At 33.7% G+C, this 23,946-nt stretch overlaps 1 protein-coding gene across 3 annotated transcripts in view; it reads left to right on the top strand.

The window, feature by feature from the left end:
• The window catches only part of LOC136978725 (acidic leucine-rich nuclear phosphoprotein 32 family member A-like), a 66,192-nt gene that overhangs the window by 5,692 nt on the left and 36,554 nt on the right, over window positions 1-23,946 (top strand). For all 3 annotated transcript variants that reach the window (XR_010881273.1, XM_067274514.1, XM_067274515.1), the window contains exons 2-4: window positions 13,243-13,386; window positions 13,462-13,581; window positions 22,819-22,984. Coding sequence is in view for 2 of the 3 variants with exons in the window: in XM_067274514.1 (XP_067130615.1) it covers window positions 13,243-13,386; window positions 13,462-13,581; window positions 22,819-22,984 (430 nt within the window). In the remaining variant the exon portion in view is untranslated. The remainder of the gene's footprint in view (window positions 1-13,242; window positions 13,387-13,461; window positions 13,582-22,818; window positions 22,985-23,946) is intronic.

Below are 23,946 nucleotides of genomic sequence, written 5' to 3'. Positions count from 1 at the left end.
TTGCTCAAGAAAGACTTTTTCCTTGCCTTTGTGCCCAAATTCATCTTCATAAATGTGACTTTTTTTAATTTTTTGTGGAGTCATCTTGATGCCAAGCTCCTTTCAGCTCAATTTTTAGCTCCACAGCTGGCAATTGGGCTGAAAGAGAAGATAAATATCAAACTTTTCTCATATTTCAAGTGATGGTTTGATCATGGGTGCTAGTAATCTTCCATTTTTGTTTACACTCAGGCAAATTGATGACTGGACCGGTCATTTCATGTTTTTTAACAATGGAGAAAATAGTTGAAAATTTCTGTCAACTTTTTGATATGATAGTAGGAATGGCTGGTTGAGTAAAGATTGATGACTAAGTTTTGTTGGCCAATGCTAACCTATTATTTTACTTTCCCATTATATATAACAAAGGAAAAGTATGGTGGTCAGTCAAAAAAAGATCTTTTGAAGTTTTTTGTATTTTTGGAGACAGGACTTTTGAAATGTGAAAATACAAAACAATTTGGGGAGTTTCTCTTTATGTAAGGATGTTTGTGCGTGGGGGCATGATTTTGCTCACCTACTTTGAAGCTTACCGACTCCTGTGCTTTTAGTCAAAAATTTCTCAAATTTTGTAGGATGTATTGATGCTATTAACTTTTGGTGGTTAAAAGATCAAGGGACTGAAGAGATAGAGGAGGTCATGTCTCATATCTCCGGTAGGGTCAGACAGTCTTAATGAAGACTTTACTTGCTATTAGCATTTATAATTATAAACATCTTCTGAAACCCAATACATTACTATAAAGTCATACCAACTGTCGTATAATATCAGGCTATAATCCGGCAATAATAATAGCCTGATATTATACGGCAGTTGGTGTTGCATTTATAATTTTTATAAAACTCATCTCGATCTTCAAAATTAAGCTTTTTGCCATTTTATAATAATTAATAATTAAAATTTTTTAAATAAAATATAACTGTAAGACACACACACCTTTATGCTGAGAACTATAAATTTAAATTTAATCATAAAAAACAAACGTTTTCGGCCACTCCACTGGCCATCATCATAAAAGATAAACTAAAATATAACTGATGGCACTGCATGCAGTTTTAATGTTTCTGGGAAAGTTAAGCAACTTGTTGCTGGGTTTTTTTGAATGGCATGCTAGAGCAGAAAGTAAAACTGTAAAAAAAATCATAAATTTTACATATAAAAAATATATGCTTGATTGTGAATGAATTTACAGTTTTTTTATTACTTGGATGGGAAGTGTCTAATTTTTTTTTAATATTCAAATTTGATGCTATAAACTTTCAACAAGCCTTAAAACTTATTGTAAACAGCAATATGAAACAACAATAATAGCTGAAATTTGCAAGCTCTATAATCAGGTGTAAAAATCACAAAAGCATGTATGTGTAATTTTTTATGAATTTGTGTGAAACTTAGTATATTGCAATTTTACCAGTTTCTTTTTCTTTTTTTGGCCCCTTGTGTGTATGTATTTGTTGTGTTATTACATATCTCTTATATTTTTAATAGTGTTTATTTTATGTTAGTTGTATTGGGAACAGTAATTATTGTCTCAATGACATTGTCTCTATTTCACAAAAAATAAATATATATAGCATATATAACCATATAATGTGGAAGTAGCAATATAAGTTTGTTATAAAGTTTACAGCAAAACCTGCATAATTTGGAATTGCACAATACCAAATATTTTTTCTAGTTTGGCAGGCTTCTGTTTTGAATGTGTTGATTTTTTTAAACAGAGAATTTTTCCTGTTTGGGCAAGTTTCTGTTTTATTCAGGTTCCATCTTGGACAGATTTTACTGTATTAATGTTGAATAGTATCTATATAATGTTCTAGAGAATAAATTGTATAACTTCATAGACTTGAAAAGTTTCTGAAAACATCAACTTTAACTTTTATTCAGGTAATGATAAAGTTTTCTCTCTATCACTATAGTGATGATAATATAAATGAATATATTAATAATAAAATAAAATACAGTTTAGTTGTCTAAAACATTAAATAATTTAATAAATCATATTTAGACTATTAGAGATATTAATAAACACTGCACGTACAACCAATATCTAGCAAGAAGAAGAAACAACAAGGAAGTAAGCATTTTCATCTGTGTTTAATAGGCATCATCTGGCTAACTGACCTTTGCAGTTTTTAAAACAAACAGAAAAGTTAGTAGGAATAGGTGATAGCCATCCATGTGTTAAAAGAGAGGTGACATGAGAGGGAGGGGAAGAGAATTGTAAGATTAAACTTAGATCAAATTCCATGCAGGGGAAAGGAGTCTACAAACTGTGAGAAAAAACAGCTATCGACTTTAGAGTTGATAACTGTGTTTTTTCTGACATCTTTGTAAATTCCTAATTGTTCTAAATGTGTAAGCTATCATTTGTGGGAGGGGCTATGTAGGGGTTCTGTTGTGGTTGAAATGTACAGTACATCTATGTTGAGGTCAAAAGTGAAGGTTGCTAATGCAATGTTGGCCACTCCTTTCATGATAGAAGTTCTGATGCTCTTTGAAGTGAGTGTTTAAAGCAGTGGTTCTTAACCGGTGGTCCCTGAAAGCACCCAAAGTGGTCCGTGAAGTCATCCTAAAATTATTAAATAAATGACGACGAGTTTTGTCAGTTCAAATTTCAAATACATTTTGCTTATTTAGTGGATTTTTTTGCACAAACTAAATAAATTGAACCTGCAACTGCAACGGTCAGGAAATATGAAATTGGAAGGCACTAGCAATATATTTGCATTTGAAGATAAAATCAGTACGTTTATCGCTAAAATCGACCTATTGATCAGCAAAGTTGAAAGAGAGAATTTTTCTGTGTTTGATACATTGAACCCAATTATTGACAGTGTGCTGAGATGCCCACCAGTGGCCGAGTGGTTCTGTCACTAAACACTGAGAGTTTGGTCGCGGGTTCCCACTGCGTTCGGACGGGCTGGCACGTGGAGTGTTCCGGGTTTTCTCCACATTTGTAACACCTGAATAGGGGCCAGTTTCCTATAAAAGACCTCCTGGAAGGTGTTATTCAGAAACTGATCCACAATCCTTTCATAGTCAACATTTCTGAGGTGCCGGATAAAATACAAAAAGAGTTAATTGAAATGTAACACGATAGTAACTGCAAGAATACTTTCAAGACAGGAATTAATCTTGAAGATTTTTGGAGCCATAAAGCTATTGCTTCCTCTAAAATTTGAGAAATTGCTTTACGGTACCTAACTTTATTTTCAACCGCATATTTATGCAAGCAAGGATTCTCAGTGCTTTTGATAATTAAAAGAAACATCGAAATCGGTTAGATGCCAGTGCCGACATGCGTTTGGCTTTGAGTAGCACTGAACAAAGAATCCAGCAGTTGGTAAACACTATGCAGTTACAAAAATTGCACTAAAATAATATAATTAATGTAACATTTTTGCAAATAATATAATACTTTTGGTTTCGAATAATTTTATACATGTTTAATTTATAGAACAACCTTATAAGAACTTATATTACTGCCAAACAGCTTGTGGTCCATGGCAAGAGAAAAATTTTGATAAATGGTCCGTCATCACTAAAAGGTTAAGAACCACTGGTTTAAAGGTAGCTATGTAGCACCCATATATTCTAAGTTTAGGTTGGCTCTCTGAACCATAACGGATAAAATATATACCTGGTTGGATACACATATCTGGATGATTTTTAGCATTGCAGAGGCAGGTGAAAACTGAGGGACTTCTGAAAACTAATCAAAATTTATTCTAGCAATTTCCTTGTACAAAGCAGCCAGTCTTCTGTCATATGTAACATATTTATATAACATATAAATTAAACAGAAACTTGCTCCAGAGTTCAAACAATTCTTCCAAGTTGAAACAGCACATTAGTGAAAAAAAATGCCTTCTATTATTTGCACAAGTCATCTCTTCTGTTTTCAATGCTTTTGTTTACTTTTGATGTATTTGGTTATACAGGGTGTAGCAGAACTCATGGTACAATATTGGTATATGGTGTCATGGAAGTGATTGTTAGGTGTGATGGAGGTGTGGGAACGCCGGGGGTAGGACGGAGTTGTGACCCCTTTTTGGCGGCGCACAGGTCGGCAAGACCCACCCCACTGTCAAGGATGGCTAAATTTATCGCGATATCCCGTTTTATCGGGGTCGGTACTTAATTGTCAGGTCGAGTGGAGGAAGTGTGGGGTCGTCGATAAGAAAAAGGCAATATCCGTAGTAGCAGGACAACACAGATAAGATTTATTAGAATATAGAATCGATTACATCGAAGCGACGCATTCTGTCCCTAATCGCGGGAGAGAGAGAGCTCACAATTGTTAGGGGATTCATACCTCTCGGTTATCGACTACGATCGAGAATGTTCTTCGGCTCGCTGAGGTTCTTCGGCGTCTTTCCTGGCGGTGCGGCAGGTGGGCGGCAAAATTGGCTTGTAGGCGGAGGCTCCGGCGTCTTGGAATGGCCTTCGTACAGGACTCGGGTCAACAGGTCGTTCCCCTTCCTCCGACCTCTTTCTTAGATCTCTTCCCCCTTTATATACCCCCGGTCCCTTCCGTAACGATCACCAATTGCGAAGGAGGGTGGTGACTTGAGTTCCACGACTCAGGTGGGATCCGGAGAAGGAGGGAAGCAGTTTTGACGGCGGAAGACTGTACATCCTTCGAAGCTTGATCATTATCGCGAATCTCGATCGTTATCTCCCGAGGGGATTTGAAATAATGAAAATTTTAACACGGACCGGCTCAATTCGGTCCTCACAGAGGTATGATGATGAATTAGACCTCTGATGGTATTTGGAGAGTAGCCATATTGTCTGGCATACCAGGCAGTAGTTTGGAGCTACTTATTACTGTCTTGAGTGTCAGGTGAATGGGTGAAGAGTCAATGAATTACAGCTCTGAAGCTTGCCATCTTGAAGAAAACATGGCCATGAGAAGGGGGCAGGGATGAAGATCAGATGGTGTGCAGGCTTTCTGTAGACTTCAGTTGAGATTTATCCTTTTTTACCCGGTGTGGTTCTATTTTTAGAATCGCTTCGTTCTATTTACAGATTAGCAAACGTTTTCACAGCCCCTCCTGGGCTCTTCTTCAGGCTTCGTCGAATAGGCCGTTAACATTCGAAAATATTCAATTTAAATTTCTCTCCGGAATATTATCACGTGCGGCAGCTGGATATTTGTACTGCGCATGCTCGATGCTCCTCTCCTTTAAACGCTGTTTTCTAGGACAACCTGCCATGCGCTCGATAGGATCATTTCGTCCTTATGATTAACGCAGGTGTTACGTAATCCAGCCTTAAATATCTCTATGGCTTCTAGCCATTTCAATTGCTGTGGGTTATAGCTGGGTATAATGATTTTTGCCGCATGCAGGTCCGCCGTTATCTCCTCTTCCGACGCGTACGTCGCCAGGGCCGTGGTGTATCTACCGTGGTGTATGTCTGACTCGTGCTCCTTTAATCTCACTTTTAACGCACGTTTCGTGGAACCAATGTATGTTAATTGTCTATCGCACCTGTGATCTTCTAGTGGTATCATATATACTCCCGGAAGCCTGTCGGGGTTTGGTGGGTCTTTGCCGTTGCTTAATATTCTGAAGAGAGTCTGACATCTTCTGTACACGATGTTAATTCCTTGACGGTTGGCCACGGTTTTGTAAATGGATTTCAGCACTGGATTGTATGTGATAGGTATCCTTTCATTTTCCTCCTGTGTGATATTCAATGGTTGTGCTGTTTGCTTATTTTCCTTTTGGGAGTTCTCATGTCTTCTAGACAACTTTTCAATGAGCGTTTTGCTGTATCCATGGCTTATAGCAATATTTTGGATATGATTGAGCTCCGTTTCGAGCGCTTTTTTTGTAGAGGAGTGCGTATGAGCCCTTCTCACTAATGCTCGGAAGGCAGCTATTTTGTATTGAAAAGGATCATATGAATTTCTAGGAATATATGTGTGGAACGTGCTAGGCTTTCGGTATACTGATGTAAGTATATTAGCTCCTTCAAAGTTGATATCAATATCCAAGAAGTGCACCCTCGATGAGTCGTGCTGCTCCACCTCTAATGTTAGCCCGTACGGATTACTGTTTATGGCTTCGAGGAATAATTTTATGTCCGGTTCTACTTTCCAAAATATAATAATGTCATCTATGTAACGTTTGTACAACAAGATGCTGGGCAAGAATCGCGGTAGGATATTGTTTTCCAATCTCCTAATTACCATTTCGCACAAATCACCCGAGAGCGGGCTGCCCATCGGGACTCCTTTGCCTTGCATGTACGTGATCCCTTTAAATTGGAAAAGAGAGCCGTAGCATAACAAATGGGCTAGTTCGAGAATATGTTGGTGCATTGTGTTGTCCTCAACTATCGAAAACAGAAAGTCCCTTAGTTCGCAAAAACATGGTGGTAGTTCTATCGACGGAAACAACGATCTGAAGTCTAAGACCGTAGCATAAGCTGGTTTTGCTATCTTCTTCAATTTTTCTATAAGTTCTGCTGGGTTGGTTATATTGAACTGGTATCCTTCCAGGTGCGGGATGAGCAAGTTATGAGTAAAAGATTCTAAGATACGTGTGGGGGCCTTAGTCTTGTCCACCACTGGTCTGAGTTGCTGTGCTTTTTTGTGTGTTTTTGCAAATGCAAATAACCGCGGTATTTCTGGAGCATCAAACAGGGTTCCTGAGTTTGCCAAGCATGTGTTATCATTTGGACCTTCATACGCGCCTAAACCTCCACTGAACCGAGCAGCCGTATCTTACATCCCGGACTTAGAGATTCTCTTGAAAGGGCTCACGGAGAACCAAAAAGAGTACTATAGATGGATGGTGGCGTTTAAAATAAGAAAATCCAAAGAAACGAAAGAGGTTTATCACTTCCAAGAACAACTAAGGCGAACCATAAGATGGATAAAACGCAACAACATCACTATGGCTAGAGCCGACAAGGATAAACTGTTAGTACTGATGAAGCGGGATACATATGAAAAAGGCTTAGAAGAATACATTAGCATGACTCGATGTACGGAAGTGCAAGGGGTTTATATAGATAAATTACAATCGCGGGTCAAACGTTTTGCGAACACAAGCCTGGCCAAGAGAATGAAAATGGGAAATATAATAGTTGATGCTCCAGAAATACCGCGGTTATTTGCATTTGCAAAAACACACAAAAAAGCACAGCAACTCAGACCAGTGGTGGACAAGACTAAGGCCCCCACACGTATCTTAGAATCTTTTACTCATAACTTGCTCATCCCGCACCTGGAAGGATACCAGTTCAATATAACCAACCCAGCAGAACTTATAGAAAAATTGAAGAAGATAGCAAAACCAGCTTATGCTACGGTCTTAGACTTCAGATCGTTGTTTCCGTCGATAGAACTACCACCATGTTTTTGCGAACTAAGGGACTTTCTGTTTTCGATAGTTGAGGACAACACAATGCACCAACATATTCTCGAACTAGCCCATTTGTTATGCTACGGCTCTCTTTTCCAATTTAAAGGGATCACGTACATGCAAGGCAAAGGAGTCCCGATGGGCAGCCCGCTCTCGGGTGATTTGTGCGAAATGGTAATTAGGAGATTGGAAAACAATATCCTACCGCGATTCTTGCCCAGCATCTTGTTGTACAAACGTTACATAGATGACATTATTATATTTTGGAAAGTAGAACCGGACATAAAATTATTCCTCGAAGCCATAAACAGTAATCCGTACGGGCTAACATTAGAGGTGGAGCAGCACGACTCATCGAGGGTGCACTTCTTGGATATTGATATCAACTTTGAAGGAGCTAATATACTTACATCAGTATACCGAAAGCCTAGCACGTTCCACACATATATTCCTAGAAATTCATATGATCCTTTTCAATACAAAATAGCTGCCTTCCGAGCATTAGTGAGAAGGGCTCATACGCACTCCTCTACAAAAAAAGCGCTCGAAACGGAGCTCAATCATATCCAAAATATTGCTATAAGCCATGGATACAGCAAAACGCTCATTGAAAAGTTGTCTAGAAGACATGAGAACTCCCAAAAGGAAAATAAGCAAACAGCACAACCATTGAATATCACACAGGAGGAAAATGAAAGGATACCTATCACATACAATCCAGTGCTGAAATCCATTTACAAAACCGTGGCCAACCGTCAAGGAATTAACATCGTGTACAGAAGATGTCAGACTCTCTTCAGAATATTAAGCAACGGCAAAGACCCACCAAACCCCGACAGGCTTCCGGGAGTATATATGATACCACTAGAAGATCACAGGTGCGATAGACAATTAACATACATTGGTTCCACGAAACGTGCGTTAAAAGTGAGATTAAAGGAGCACGAGTCAGACATACACCACGGTAGATACACCACGGCCCTGGCGACGTACGCGTCGGAAGAGGAGATAACAGCGGACCTGCATGCGGCAAAAAAAAAAAATCATTATACCCAGCTATAACCCACAGCAATTGAAATGGCTAGAAGCCATAGAGATATTTAAGGCTGGATTACGTAACACCTGCGTTAATCATAAGGACGAAATGATCCTATCGAGCGCATGGCAGGTTGTCCTAGAAAACAGCGTTTAAAGGAGAGGAGCATCGAGCATGCGCAGTACAAATATCCAGCTGCCGCACGTGATAATATTCCGGAGAGAAATTTAAATTGAATATTTTCGAATGTTAACGGCCTATTCGACGAAGCCTGAAGAAGAGCCCAGGAGGGGCTGTGAAAACGTTTGCTAATCTGTAAATAGAACGAAGCGATTCTAAAAATAGAACCACACCGGGTAAAAAAGGATAAATCTCAACTGAAGTCTACAGAAAGCCTGCACACCATCTGATCTTCATCCCTGCCCCCTTCTCATGGCCATGTTTTCTTCAAGATGGCAAGCTTCAGAGCTGTAATTCATTGACTCTTCACCCATTCACCTGACACTCAAGACAGTAATAAGTAGCTCCAAACTACTGCCTGGTATGCCAGACAATATGGCTACTCTCCAAATACCATCAGAGGTCTAATTCATCATCATACCTCTGTGAGGACCGAATTGAGCCGGTCCGTGTTAAAATTTTCATTATTTCAAATCCCCTCGGGAGATAACGATCGAGATTCGCGATAATGATCTTTTTTGGTCTTTTTTACTTGTTACTTATAATAAGGTCCTTGCCAAAATCTACAAGGAAATATTCTGCTTTACGAATAACAGAATCACTTACATACATACAAGAAAGACATCGGCCATACACGAAGTGCTTAGCTGGCAGAAAAGAGGGTAAGGGAAAGGGGGAGAAGAAAGAGGAGAGGAGATAGTAGAGAAAGGTAGGATCCCTCTGAATGGCATACATAAGGATACAGTATCCTCTGTGTTTGATGTTGGCATGCAGTTTTTTGGCTGAAAGGCCGTAGTCCCTTGAAGGGTCTAAAAGAAAACCTGAGTGTAGCGAACACCAATAATTGAGCGTTGCAACAAATAGCTAAGTGTGGAAATTAGTGCCAAGTGGCTGTTAGTAGGAAGACTTATATCTACTTAATACTAGTAAAACTGAACGTGATCACAAATCTTAATATTACTTAACAGATAGACAGACCGTACGAAAAGTAAACGAACACAATGACAAATGAGCAAGACCCCAAAATTATTATTATTATTATGGGTTTTTTTTTATTTATTTCTTTTTTAAACATTAACTTACTAATTAAACTAACCTACCAGAACCTACTACAAACCTAACCAGATGACTAAAGCCAACAAACTCTAATCTAATTTAACCTAACCGGAAACCAAGCTAAGAGTCCCTAATCTAACTTACAACTAGGACTAACCAAATTTAGACTGAAAAAGAAGACAGAAAATAAGAATTAAAATACAAAGTTAAAAGGCAGCTATATACCGACAGTTGAAACAAAGCAAGCAAAAGTTAATTGCCATCCGTGCCCCCGGAGTGAGTGCTCTCAAGAGCCCCATTAAGGGATATGAAAGTGAGTAGATGATGGAACATTGTACATGTGTGAATGATTTGGTCCAGGTTGCAAGGCCAGTTGTATCCTTTAAGAATAGCAGCTCTCATTAAACTATCCCCAATGTGATTGTACCTATTGTAGTGAAAGTACTAAGTGAAGTGGTGTTTGGTCCTCCTGAATACCACAATCTCATTGTGGATTGTTTCCAAGGTTAAATCTATGCAAGTATTGCTTAATGTTGTAAGTAGCTGAGTGAGGGTGTAACTAGGGTCAAAGTGGCAAAGAATCATAGTAGTGTCAACCTTAGGAATGAAAGTGTAGGTGAGCCTACCAGTAGTATCATGGTCCCAGCTGTCTTGCCAGAGAATGAAGATTTACTTTTTGACATGATTGTTGATGTACAAGGTAGGAAAGTAACTGAAAGTACTAGTGACTGAAGACTTTGCAGCTTGTTTGGCAAGATGGTCAGTGGTCTCATTGCTGAGAACCCCGCATGACCTGGGATCAATTAGAAATCTATTCTAAAGTTGTCTAAGTGTCTGAGAATGTGGTGCATGAGATGGATGAGTTTTAAGCAGCTATCAGACTTTGCAATTCTGTGTAAAGCTACCCTACTGTCAGATTAAATGTGATGTAAATAGTGTCTTTAGTCCTTCCTGCATCTAATGTGAATTAAGCTCATATAAATAGCTAAAGTTTCTGCCTGTGCTATTGGGCAGTGTGTACCTAGACAAGCAAGTGTTGTGAAGCTCACGGCCTAAGTCTGAGTAAACTACAAAAGTGGCATCCACATCATCACCCATCTTGGAAGTGTAATGGGATGATTACCTGGATCTTTGAAGTAAACATCAGGGGCAAGATGATGGGAGGGGTGGTAATCGTAAGTCGGGAGGGTATTTTTGTCTATGCTGAATTTTTTGATATTGATCAAGGTCAGACTGGAGAGGAATCTTACCTACTCTAATCATTTTTTGACACTCGAGTCGCTATACAGGATTGCTTACAGTAGATCATTTGTTTTTTCTAGTATTAGAAACAATAAGGATCAATTGGAGAGAAATTGCATCTTGTGAGTCTATACTACAAATATCTCTGTACACAACCATAGGGTGAACTGTCCATGTGAATATATTGGAGCTACTGCTTGTGGTCTATAAATGAAGATCTAGGATCATAAATACACTATCCAGAAGGGTCTTTCCACTACTACATTAGCATCTTTTGCTGTTGATAACAATTTGAAAGTTAAATTTGAGGACATTCAGTTACTACAATGCAGTGATGACCCAGCCAACCTGAAATATCTTTGAATACTAGAAATATTCAAAGCATTTAAAACGGAGACAGTGATTAATTTTAAGGAAATGAACTCACTTGCAACTGTTTCAAGCTTATAATAGTATCATATAATATATAGAAAGTCTTTCCATTCCAAAGTTGGACATGGTGGCATTCTATGAGCCATTTAAGATTGAATTTTGACATCTTATAGTTTCTAAAATACAGTGCATTCTTGCTGATTCAAACTAAATTTATTTTGCTGCTAAATGTTAATCAAAAACAGATTTTGTTATTTTAAAAAATATGTTGAATTTATGTATTGTGCAATTTAACATAAATATATGTAGCAAATGCAATATAAAACTTATATATATGTATGTATGTACTAGCAGATGAGCCTGGCATTGCTCAGGCAAAAAGGAACGATAATGAAAATTAAGATTATTAGATTATAGCCAATCTTGCCCATTTTAACTGGGTGCAAGAATTCACCCTCTTCTGAGAAAAATTTGAGAATTTTTAGATGGGTCTAAAAATTTGTTTGATTTTCCACAAAAATGCAAAAAACTGCATCTAAAATAATATAGTAGAAGCTGAGTCCTTCAGAGTAATCTTTAATCTGCTCCCTCTCTCCGTTGGGGGGATTTAGAAAAATCCCTTCTTAGTGTAAGTTCTCATGACATACCCTAATTGTGTACCAAATTTCAACTTTCAACTCCTAATTATTTGAGCTCTGCACTTATTATTATCGTTGCCGTCGTCGTCGTCAACCCATTTCTATTATATTATAAGATTTGTCTAATACTTTTAGACTTTTATATAATGTACTGGTATAATCATGCTGATCTGAACTTTTCATTAATCCAGACAATCCACACAGTAGATTGGATCAACAAAAACACACATTATTTTATTTTAAGATTTTAGATTTTTCTAGTAATATATTTGTCTGTTTTTGAATGTACTATTTTGTTTTTTTGTAAAAATTTGCTTCTGTTTAAGTATTTCATATCAAGTCTTCATAACATGTCTTCGATATTAATAAGTGAAAAGTGAATGAGAGGCTAATATAGCTTTATTAAATTAAATGTTGTCTTTTTTTTTTTCTTTCTTCAAAAAATAGTCTTTTGCCCTAGCTAATTAACATGTCTTTGATATCACGAGTATGATATCTAAGCCATTCTATTTCGGTTAAGGTCTTTAACTTTCTATAGTGTTACCTGGGCAGAATGTGGTCTCATGTTATGATGAAATAAGATTTCCATCCAACATTGGTCAACAGAGAATTTTTACACAGTTCTGTATTGTAATGACATTAGATTTATATTACCAAACAGACAATAGAATTTTTATTTCAGGCAATCCAGTCTTTGTTTTGGAGTTTGTGGTTTTGGTTTCTTTTTGTGATCTGTTCACTGCCTTCTTTTTGTAATATTATCTAATACTAGTAGCCCGGGATGCCTCCTAGTGGGTGTTCTAGCAGGAGCAGTGTCATTCCATGGTATAAATAATAACTTCATATTACAAATAAAAATAATAAAATAGTGAATTTTTCATGGTGTACCATACTAAAATGCAAAAAACTGCATTTATTGTTAATTTAAATAATAGCTAGGGGCACCCTTAGTGGCCGTTTTTGGCATACTGTAACAGAGACTGCCCAGTTTATCAGTTTTATATAGTAGATTATTTTTCATCTTTTTACTAGTGCTGTGCCAATAACCAATATATGAAACCAAACTTGATAAATGTTTACAGTATAACAAACTTGATCAAAATAAAAAAATCTTTATTTTCACAGGTGAAAATAAAGATATTTTATTTTGACTAAGATCTCTTCTATTTGTTAATCGGAAACTACACCAGTATAATAAGTCCTATTAATAAACAAGGTCCAAGTAGACAAGAAATTGATAAGAGTAAGGACAAAGAGGTAAAAAGAATTAATTGTTTATTATTATTTATTTTTCAGATAACAGAGTTAAATTTGGACAACTGTCGTAGTACATCAGTAGTTGGTCTCACAGATGATTTTGTAAACTTAGAAACTCTGAGCTTGATTAATGTTGGTTTAACAAGTCTAAAAGGTTTTCCAAAACTTCCAAATCTTAAAAAGGTAAATATTTTATATGGTTAATATGATTTATATTTGAAAATTTCTAAAATTATTATTATAATAAATTATTTTTAGCTGGAACTAAGTGACAACAGAATTTCTGGTGGATTGAATTTATTACAAGGTAGTCCAAAATTGACACATCTCAATCTCAGTGGAAATAAAATTAAAGATCTTGATACATTAGAGCCTTTGGTAAATATTATTAATATTTATTTTTATTGATATTAAATATTATGTGTATTATAGACTGCTTCAAAGTTATGGTAATTTCCATTTTTTAGCATTGTGTTTGTAGATAAAACAGATTAACTTGAGCTTTCAATCTGTGTTTGTTCAAAGACTTATGAAAACAAATAATTTATATAAATAATTATTTTTATAATTTTTTTTCTTTTAAATGATTAGCCTATATAAAGTAAGTTTTTAATATAAAAATAATTAAATAATAAATTTTGTTCTATTGAGTATTATATGTGAATGTACTAAGATATACCCAAATATATTCAGATTTCAGTAAATGTTTTTGAATGTAGATATTTACTGAAGTCTAAAGATGTAAATTTTAGAGATTTGTCAGATCTAGTACATTCAGTTATTTACAAGGCATTTAATATCCAAGGAATATATAATGTATAAACAGAGAATAGACATACCTATTGGAGCTAGAAGGAGTGCTTTTTGCTCCTGTATTCTTGAAAATACAAGAATATGAGACTTTGGGATAGGAAGTAGTAATACAATACTTAGGAAGGATTAAGAAAGCAATTGAGGCTACCATATGAAGATGCTAAAATTTTTGAAGAGATTGGAGGAAGAGGAAATAGTGTCCTTAAAAAATTATGGAAAAGTTTAGTGAACCATGCAATGAACATGAAGGACTTTTTAGTCTGTTTAATGCTTACTAGTGGATTTTGAATAAGGGATATTATGAAACAGATAAATTCTTTTACTAATTAAAAGAAAAATAAATATTTTTTGAGAAATATTTTCTTCCATTACTTCTTTCCATTACATCCATTGAGAAATATTTTCTTCCATTCTTCCATTACACTGAAAAATGGAACTGTCTGTTTACAATTAGATAAATTTGAATCCAAACAATAACATTCTAAGTAGGAACTGTGTTCTAAGAATTAATACAATTAAATAACAAACATGAAAAACAAGTCTTACTTCAGGCACTCTTTAATATAACCATCACTTCTGTAATCGGATAGGATTGTATAAAAAATTGAAAAAAACCAATTCATTGCTCAAGATTACAAAATCTAAAAAATCATATGTAATATATTGATTATGTTTAATTTATACACAATTGTATTCAATTTTAGAAGCCATTGTCCTGATGAGGATGATATACTTGAAAATACTTGAAGTATGCTTGTTTTTCGTGTTTAGTATTTAATTCTATTAACTCTTAAAAAGCATTTTTATTGGAATTTCTTACCTGAACTTTTTTCTCCTTGTGTTCTCAGAATAGAATGTTCACAAAAACTGAAAAACTTCTGAAGATGGACTTACATTTATTGTATATTCAAATATTGTATGTATTCTAATAAAAACAAAATTATTTAATTTGACAAAAGATTGGAGATGTTTTATGATTAAAAATGTAGAGTAAAAAGTTTTTAATTGTTACTAAATATTTAGTACTAAATGATTGTCAAATTATTTATTGGGCTGTATAAAGGCTAATAACCATCAATCTGGTGAATTATTTGGCACTATAAATTGAATTGTGTTATTGTAAAGGGTATTTCACAAGTTACTGTACACTGAAGTTCTTTCTACAGCGGTCTTGAAAATATACTCCAAGGGCCTGAAGACTAATCTGGACACATTTTATCATATTGTTGAACATGAGTGGTGATTGTTACCTTCAGTCATCAATAGAATGTGGGTTGTTTTTAGATACCCATCCCACAGATATCCATCAGTGTTACCTCACAGATAATTTAAAGAACTTTGTTTCATAACAGAGTTCTTTAAATTATTTGTGGGGTAACACTGATGGGTAATTAAGTGGACTAAGTTGGTTTATCCAAGACAATTATATATGAAAAAATGTTAATTTGAAAATATCTGTAAAAAGGAAAATGACGTTACTGTACAGTAACTTTTCGGAACACCCTGACAAACCTTTACAGCCGATTGCGGAGATAAGAGTTTACATTAAATGATGTTTAACAACAGAACGGCCTATAGACGTTGGCTGGCTGAACTGCGGTTTAAAATGCGTTGCAAAGACGACAACCGTCTATTTCTGAACATCATCTAAGCGATTCTCGGCAAAACATTGGCTCTTACTTGCTTGGCCATTACTCCCGTTTTAGGAGTTGTTCGGCCAATTGGGTTATTTGTTTGCGACGTCAGAAAAGGTTGCCAGCTATATTTCGAAAGCTTCCAGAAATAAAATCTTAAGGCTGTCAACAACCATTGTTCAGCAGGTAATGACGATTCTTTTCCATTTCGATAATTTAATTTCGTCACCAATACGGTTTAAAATACGAACAAATCCATATTTAGAACATTTATACTGAATTCGTCTCCAAGATAGATTTTTAAGGAATTATTTCGACATCATATTACTGTCTTTCTTCGTAACTGTTGAAATGAATAATTTTATTATTTCTATAAAAATACTTCGGTAATTATTAAAATTGTCTTGTTTGTTTAACAACATTTTACTAGGGGATTAACTACAATGACCCCGAAATGCATTAACGTTTTATAACCGACACGATACTCGAATTGTAAATAAATGCATCTAATTTAAATTAATTGTAATTTTAAATTTTCACCCATTTGAATATCAAAATTGAAACATTTAAAACAAATTTAAAGTATTTAATTTTGTTATTTTTGCTCCAAGCAATTAATTAATGAATAATTTTGTCGATTCGTACCTTTTACAGCATTTATCGAAGGAACGATATCCATTTTTATCTAAACTTTTCCACCAACAAAACTATCACTTGAATTTTTTAATTTGAGTGGTAGCCCTCTAAACCAGCTGTCGAGTGAGTCTAGAAAGTAGGTCAAATAACTCGTTTCTAATCGCTCTCTACATTGTGGCAAGCGAGAAATGCCATCTCTGCAATGACATTTTTCTGAACCACGGTCTACCTGAACTATAAACCGTCATTGGCCTCTAAACATTGTCTCTGCAATCAGCTGTTACAGTCTGAAATGTCAAACTTTTAATGTTTTTAGTAGTCTTGTTATTGGAGTGTGAATTACATACATATATTTTAGTTTTAGGCAAATACTTATAGATAAACAATCTGTTTTTCTAATATACAGTAGAACCTCGATTATCCAGACCTCTATTATCCAGATTGTTCAAAATAAACAAAAATTGTACGAATTTGCTGATTTGCACTTGGTGAATTGTGACACTGTTTATGCACGTACGTGATGGAATGCATGGAACAAAATTTTGAAAAGACCATTAGTAAATTCCAGTAACAGTAGAAAGTGGTATAGGAGACATTGCGGAAGCGATAGCACAAATTTCAGTATGTGCTGAATGTAACGAAGAAGATGTAACTGAGTGATTAAATTGCGATGCAAACGATCCTGGATTCCAAATTTTGAATGATGAGGAAATAATTAAAGAAATATTTGCCTCAGATGAACAAGATTGAGAAGACAAGGAGATTTGCGAAGTAAGAGAGATTGGTCCTACATATTCTGAAGATTTTCAGTGCTTAGATGTTGCCATGAAGTGGTTTGAGAGCTAAGAAGAGTGTAACTCAGGACAACTTATATGTCTTAAAAGTATTTGCGATTTAGCAGCTTCAAAAAGAACAGCTAGCTTTAAACAAAAATCGTTAATTGAATTTGTTAATAAAAAATAATTTAATATTGAAGCTATATGTAAATCTAGACAAATAAAAATTATTCATACTATATGCACTGTCAATTATTATTTTTTTGATTATCCGGATTTTTCCTTATTCAGACTACCTTCATCCCTAATTAGTCCGGATAATAGAGGTTCTACTGTATTTATATTTTTATTAAAGTTCTAATTTTGTAACTTAAAATTTTAAAATATAAAACTGGGATAATAAAATGAAATTTAAACAGCTACTTTAATTGTTTGTTTTTGTTGCTTCATTCCAGAAGACAATTGCTTTGAGAGGAATGCAGTATGTATATTTTAACGCTATGTGGGAAATACTCAAGTTATTACTTGTTCGTTTTTTTATATTAGTGCTGAGAACAATGTTTCACATGAATTTGTTGATGAGATAATAGGAGTGTTTTTGCAATAATTTTAAGAGCACCAATCAAATTCCACATATTTAGAATTTTACACACTGAATGTTTGTTCACCATTTCTTGTACACATTCAGTTTCTCCTAAATTATCTATAAGTGTAAAGAAGCTTTGCTTCCAAATAGGATTGGATTGTAAGTTGACTAATTTATAAATTGTATTTTTTCTTCAACTCTCTGAACTGCTCAAACCTAGAAAAAACCTGGTCAGTCATGTCTCTTAGAGCTTCTAAAAAATGTTTTGTATGTTGTTCAAGATTCTTTGTTGATTCCCCAAAAAAGTTCTTTTCCCTTGGAAAGTACTTGACACTTTTACTTTATGAATCTTGAAGTATGCCAAGTTTACTCTCAAAACTCAATCATGTCAAACATTGTGTCAATAGATTTTTTTTAAAACCTTGTGGCCTACTGTTAAGTTCAATCAAATTCAATAAAAAAAAATCTGTGAAGAAGACAAGTTTATTGAACCAAGCAAATTCATTTAGCTGTGGAAACCATGCTACTTGATTTTCATATCTGAAAATAGTTTGATTTTACTTAATGAATATCAAACAATTGTCTTAATGCATCGGGCTATTTTTCCTGTACTGTTAATAAATAAATTTCAAGTAATTTAATTATTAATAGTAATTTGTTACTAGAGGTAGGCATTAGGCACCATCTCTTATTAAATTTAATAAGAGATGATGCCTAATACCTGTCTCTAGTGACAAATTACTCAATTTAATAATTAATAGTGCAGAAAAATAGCCCAATAAACTAAGGCAGTTGTTTGGCATAAAATAGAATTTGACTTTGCTTTTTATGCTCTTCTGACTCAGAGCTTATGTCCAGAATGTGAAGTTAATGCTATGCTCCAATTTGGCAAATAGTAATCCTGCTGACAGTCACATATGAAATTGTTTTCTCCATTTCTTTGATATTCTTTTTCCAAACTTAAGTTATTTATTTATAGTTTTTGATCCAAATATAAACATTCAAAAACCCAATTATTAGATTGAAGCTAAATGAATGCCAGATTTTATCTGGCTATATTCATGCTACTATTAATAAATAAATGTTAAGTAATTTGGCCTAGAGGTAGGTGTTAGAGTGCCATTTTGTGATAAATTTAATAATTATAATTAAATTAACATTTTAATAATTAATTTAGAAGGTTATGGATGAAGTGAATCAGCTTGAAGTGGTAATTGAACCCATAACTCACACAGTATATGGGAGTGTCTGACTTAAAAATGATAATGTTAGAAAATTAGGGTAATGTTATAATTTTTATAGTGCAATCCAGCTGACACACATTCTTTTGATTTTGCCTTAATGGTACAGGTGTACATTAGTGTTATCTTCCTCATAAAGAGATAATTTCCTCCCCCACAAAATTTCAGCAAAACTAATTTTGAAAATTAATTTTTTATCCCAACTGCATTCAGAATGATTCTTTCCTCTTATGGAGATTTTTGAATTTTGTAAATGGTGAAACAATAAATGCATCTTGCAATCCATATCAACATGTAGACAACACACAAATGTGACAAAAAACAACCTCTCTGAAAGACAAATAAAACAGACCATTCATACTTATTGATCATTTATGTTAAAAAGGCTGTTTTCCTGTTTCAACATCATGCTTGAAATTATAACCAACTGCATGATGGATAATTCAAGAAGCTTTAATTGGAGATTACATAAAATCCAAATGCAGAAATGTTAATCTTCAGTATCCAAATTAATAGATACAGAATCAGTTACTGTAATAATTCTCCATTGAGGATGAATAGCTTGAATTTGAGTGAATTGAAACTGAAATTGCAAAGGGGTTCAGGTATCCTAGTATCAGAATTGGTACACCCTTTAGATAATTGGAACTTTGTTATTTGGAAACATGCTATCACTTTTCAGTTGGTATCTCCAGATATTAGTCATCGTGTTGATCATCATCACACCGTGCCACTTTAGAAGTATACTTATTGCTTGCTAATCATTAATCATACTAATTGGCTCCTCTACTGATTTAATCACCAAGTAACAATTAATTCTTCAATAATTAGAGTAATCAGTAAGTAATCATTCCATTGGAGAAACAAAATTTAATAATTTTTAATTCAAAAAAGCAATGAACATTAAAAAGTGTGTAAGGAAATTATGATTATTAATAATAGTAATTCAGGATAATTATGGTGACATACAGTTTTGTTAGAAATCACTAGTTTTTTGTATGTATATTTTCAGTCTGAAATTTTTGTTCAAACTGAAAACATTCTATTATGGTACTAATAAACTTATAGAAATATATGTATTTTTTAAAGAAATAATCTTTACTCTACTTCATAACCAATTATCATGTATAATTGATTAATTTCAGTATCATCTGCTTATGTTTGAAAGAAAATTTTTTGTTTTTACATTATTATTATTACATTGCCAATTGTTTTGTTAACTACATTCACTAAAGAAATATCTGGTGTGATGTGTAGAAGTAATTGTGAAGTCAATTTATCAATTAATAATGGAGGGGGAATGATCACCAGAAATATTAAAATCATTATTTCTATTTGTTCAGAATGACATCAGTTTAGAATTGCTAAAAAAAAATATATAATACATGTTTTACACATTAAAAGATGTAATGAAACATTATCTTGAATTGTTGCTAAGCAATGTAGACAAAAATAGTTTATTGTGATAATTTTGATTATACAGTGGGTGATCGGTTAACGAACATAATCTGTTCCAAGACTTTGTTTGCTATCTGAATTGTTTGTTAATTGATTATCGATTTATCATAGATTCTTATGGGAATTTGATTAATTCATTCTGGAGACCCCAAAAAATAAAAAATATATACTTTCTTACTATGTTTATTTATATGTAATAATAAAAATACATATATACAGTCTTGCTTTTTTATTAGACATGTTTTTCCCGTTTGTGGTTGTTAAAGAATCTAATGTCAATTGCTTTCCTCTCTTCAGGATTTTTCAGAAGTAATTAATAGCATTGTAATTATAGAGATCCCTAAGCCTAACCTCAACCTGGTTTGGATACTATTCTAAGACTGTTCTGACATCCTTCCACTTCTTCAAAAGATGTTTAATAGCAGATATCGGCATTAATCCTCTTTTTCAGAAGAAAACATATCTCATTGAGTTTCTTGGTGTGCATTCAAGAGTTCCTGGTGTTTTTCTGTCGTCAGATCAGTTTCAAGTTCTATTATGAGCTCTTCAATGTTCTTTATTTCTCAGATGTGATGTTTGTTACTCCTTAAGCTGCTTGTGTCTTCTTGATTATACAGTATCTATCTTAGATAAGATTGAACCATGGCCTACTGTAGATCTGTTCAAGCCATACTGCCCAGCAACATCAGACATCTTCCGCCCACTCTTTACCTTTGCTATTATACTCTCACCTTTTTGAAAATAAAAACCCACTCTTGTGAATACTGTAAAAGAATTGTTTCTGTCAGAAAAATAAAAGGCTGGAATTACAAAAGAGAGTTTCAAAGTTTGGAGGAATACTAACCAATCAGTATATACCGGGTTGAGCGTCGATATTGACGTCTCCCATGCTCCAAAAAGTTTCAAATTGTTGCCTGAAGACAAGGGAAGACTAATCGGTATTCATTATTTTATGTCACTTTTTGTTCTTGTGTTTGTTCTGTGAGGTGTTCATTATCTGAACATGTGTTCATTGTCCAAACATAAAAATCTTTCACGAAAGTGTTCGTTATCCAATTTGTTTGTTAACTGATCACTCACTGTACTTCATTATCAGAAAATTACTATGGTATATTATTCACATAAAATAGTCTTGTGTTTGATTTGACCTCTCATTTGGACACTGGATAAGACTCCCAGAATGGACGATTCACTTCAAAATCAGACTGTTGGTTTGAGAATAGAAAACAACCTCCCAGAGATATTAAGAGACTAAAGGAAGAGTGCACAAGTATTTTTAATTTAAGAATTCTGTTCAACTGATGACTATTATTGTTATTTATGTGCCAGTTGCATCTGTGTTAAGTCAATTACATAACCAATGATACAGTTGTCCTTAGCATCTTGCATATCAAGCAAGTAGGCCTGCTATAATGCAATGTTGACAGGATAGTAAGTAAAAGAGATGCTAATTTTTTTATTATTTGACTATAAAATCATATTAATTCCTTTTTTATTATATTGATGCAATCATGTTGTACCTGCTAGTGTACCAAATAAACCAGTAAAGATTGTGGAGTTTTTTACTAAGTCCACAATCTTTACAAAGGTGTCAATGAAAAAAAACAACAAAACAATCAGCCTTTGTATACAAATTGAATGTCTGACTACTAAAATTTATAGTAGTAATCCAACTTGATTAAGGACAATATATATAATTTGTTTTTCAATATTTTCATACAACTTTAAACCAGAAGTAAATATTTATATTTTTAATTGTCAGATACTTAACTAAAATATTATAAAAAGTTAAAACTAAAGTAGACTGTATAAAAAGTTAAATGCAAAAACTTTGAAATTTTATAAGATAATTTCAAAAAATACCTGACAACAATTAGATGATTATAAAATCTCAATTAATTATTCATCATTAATTGGCTAACTTGGTAATTGTCCCATCCTTAGTGCTACTTAAAACTAACTTACTAATTTGCACAATTTTCTCTCACTTTAATGTTGATCTAAATATTATTTCTCCTTTGAATATTTATTTTGATACCTTTCTCTGTCTACGTCAAATGAAATGTATTGTTACATGATGATCTTTTAGATGAAGTGTATTCATCTAAAAGGTCATCATGTAACTTGTTGAATTTTACAAATCAACATATTGCAAACTATCATAATTATACACACACAAACAATATACTTGAAAACATTATATTACTGGTTACTTTGCTGGCTTCAAATTACAAAGTATATAGGTTTGTTTTTCTTTCTAAAAATTTCATCTTGCTATTTAATCAGAATTATATATGTGTATAAGCAAAAATAGGTTATTAATATTTGTAAATAAAAATTGATTTATATATTTTATGAAATATGTTGATAAAATCAATAGCTTGTGTTAATAGTATTCTATAATAGTACACATTACTAAATTATAAAGGTTTCATAAGATACTATAAAATCATCTTTAAAATTTATTACAGAAAGAATTCAAAAACCTTAAAAATCTTGATCTTTTCAACTGTGAAGTTACAAATATTGACAAGTACAGAGAAAAAGTTTTCAATCTTATATCTAACTTAGTGTTCCTAGATGGTTATGATAGAGAAGAAAAAGAAGCAGAGGATTCTGATGCAGAAGATGAAGATGGTGAGTAGAATGATTGATGGCATAAAAATCTTATCCCAGATTTCTTTATTTAAGTGCCAACATGAGTAGTTTTCATGAATAGAACAATAGCATTTTATTATACTGAGCATAAAATTAATTGTTAAAAGACAAATACTTTTATTTATATAATGTTTGAGACATGTATTGATGCTAATATCTACTTCTTTTCTAATAATGATTAATAAGGACATGTTAAGAAACTTGTGTTTTTGGTCAATAGTGAAAAAGACTACCAAACAGTTTTTTTTTTTTACTTAAGAATAAGTAAAAACTAATTTGAACAAAACTAAAATAAATAAACTGATTACATGAAGTCTAGGATAGAACCTAAGATGCGCTAATAGTTTCAGTTAATAAGCCATCTTTAGGCATCTAGAATTTGATTGTTTGGAAGTTTGATTGAATACTGTCAAACTTTCAAACTAGATGCTTATTAATAAAAAATACATAGAAAGACCAAATTTTTAAAAATTTAAATACTGTAGATGCTTATTAGCTGAAAACATTTAGCAACTTTTGGTTCAATAAGTGGTGTATTCAAAAAGAAACCAGACTGTTTTTACTACTTAGTGATAGTGAGAAGTATAGTCTTTTTGCTACCAAGGATACCCTTAGATATTTGAGTGTGAATTTGTCAAGTGGGGTTGAGCTTTTCAAACTAGAATGCTTGAATCCAAAACCTACATATTACAAATGGTTTTATAATATTGTGTTAGTGTTGTGCTGTGATTCAATAATGAATTTGAAACTCAAACAAACAGCAAATGTTAAATTTAGCATTAAGCTTGGAAAAGCTGCCATAAAGACCCTTGAAATGCTCCAGGAAGCTTACAGCAACTAAGATCTAAGAAGGCAAGTGAGGAGAATGATGACCGTATTTACTTGCATATCAGACCAGGTTTTTATCCATTTTTCATTGCTTCAAAAACCTAGGTCATCCT

The sequence above is a fragment of the Centruroides vittatus genome, unplaced genomic scaffold, assembly GCF_030686945.1.
Source record: "Centruroides vittatus isolate TY-2023 unplaced genomic scaffold, ASM3068694v2 contig_549, whole genome shotgun sequence".
Taxonomy (NCBI): domain Eukaryota; kingdom Metazoa; phylum Arthropoda; class Arachnida; order Scorpiones; family Buthidae; genus Centruroides; species Centruroides vittatus.
The sequence above is the reverse complement of the archived record's forward strand: the minus strand, read 5'-3'. Positions and strand labels throughout refer to the sequence as shown.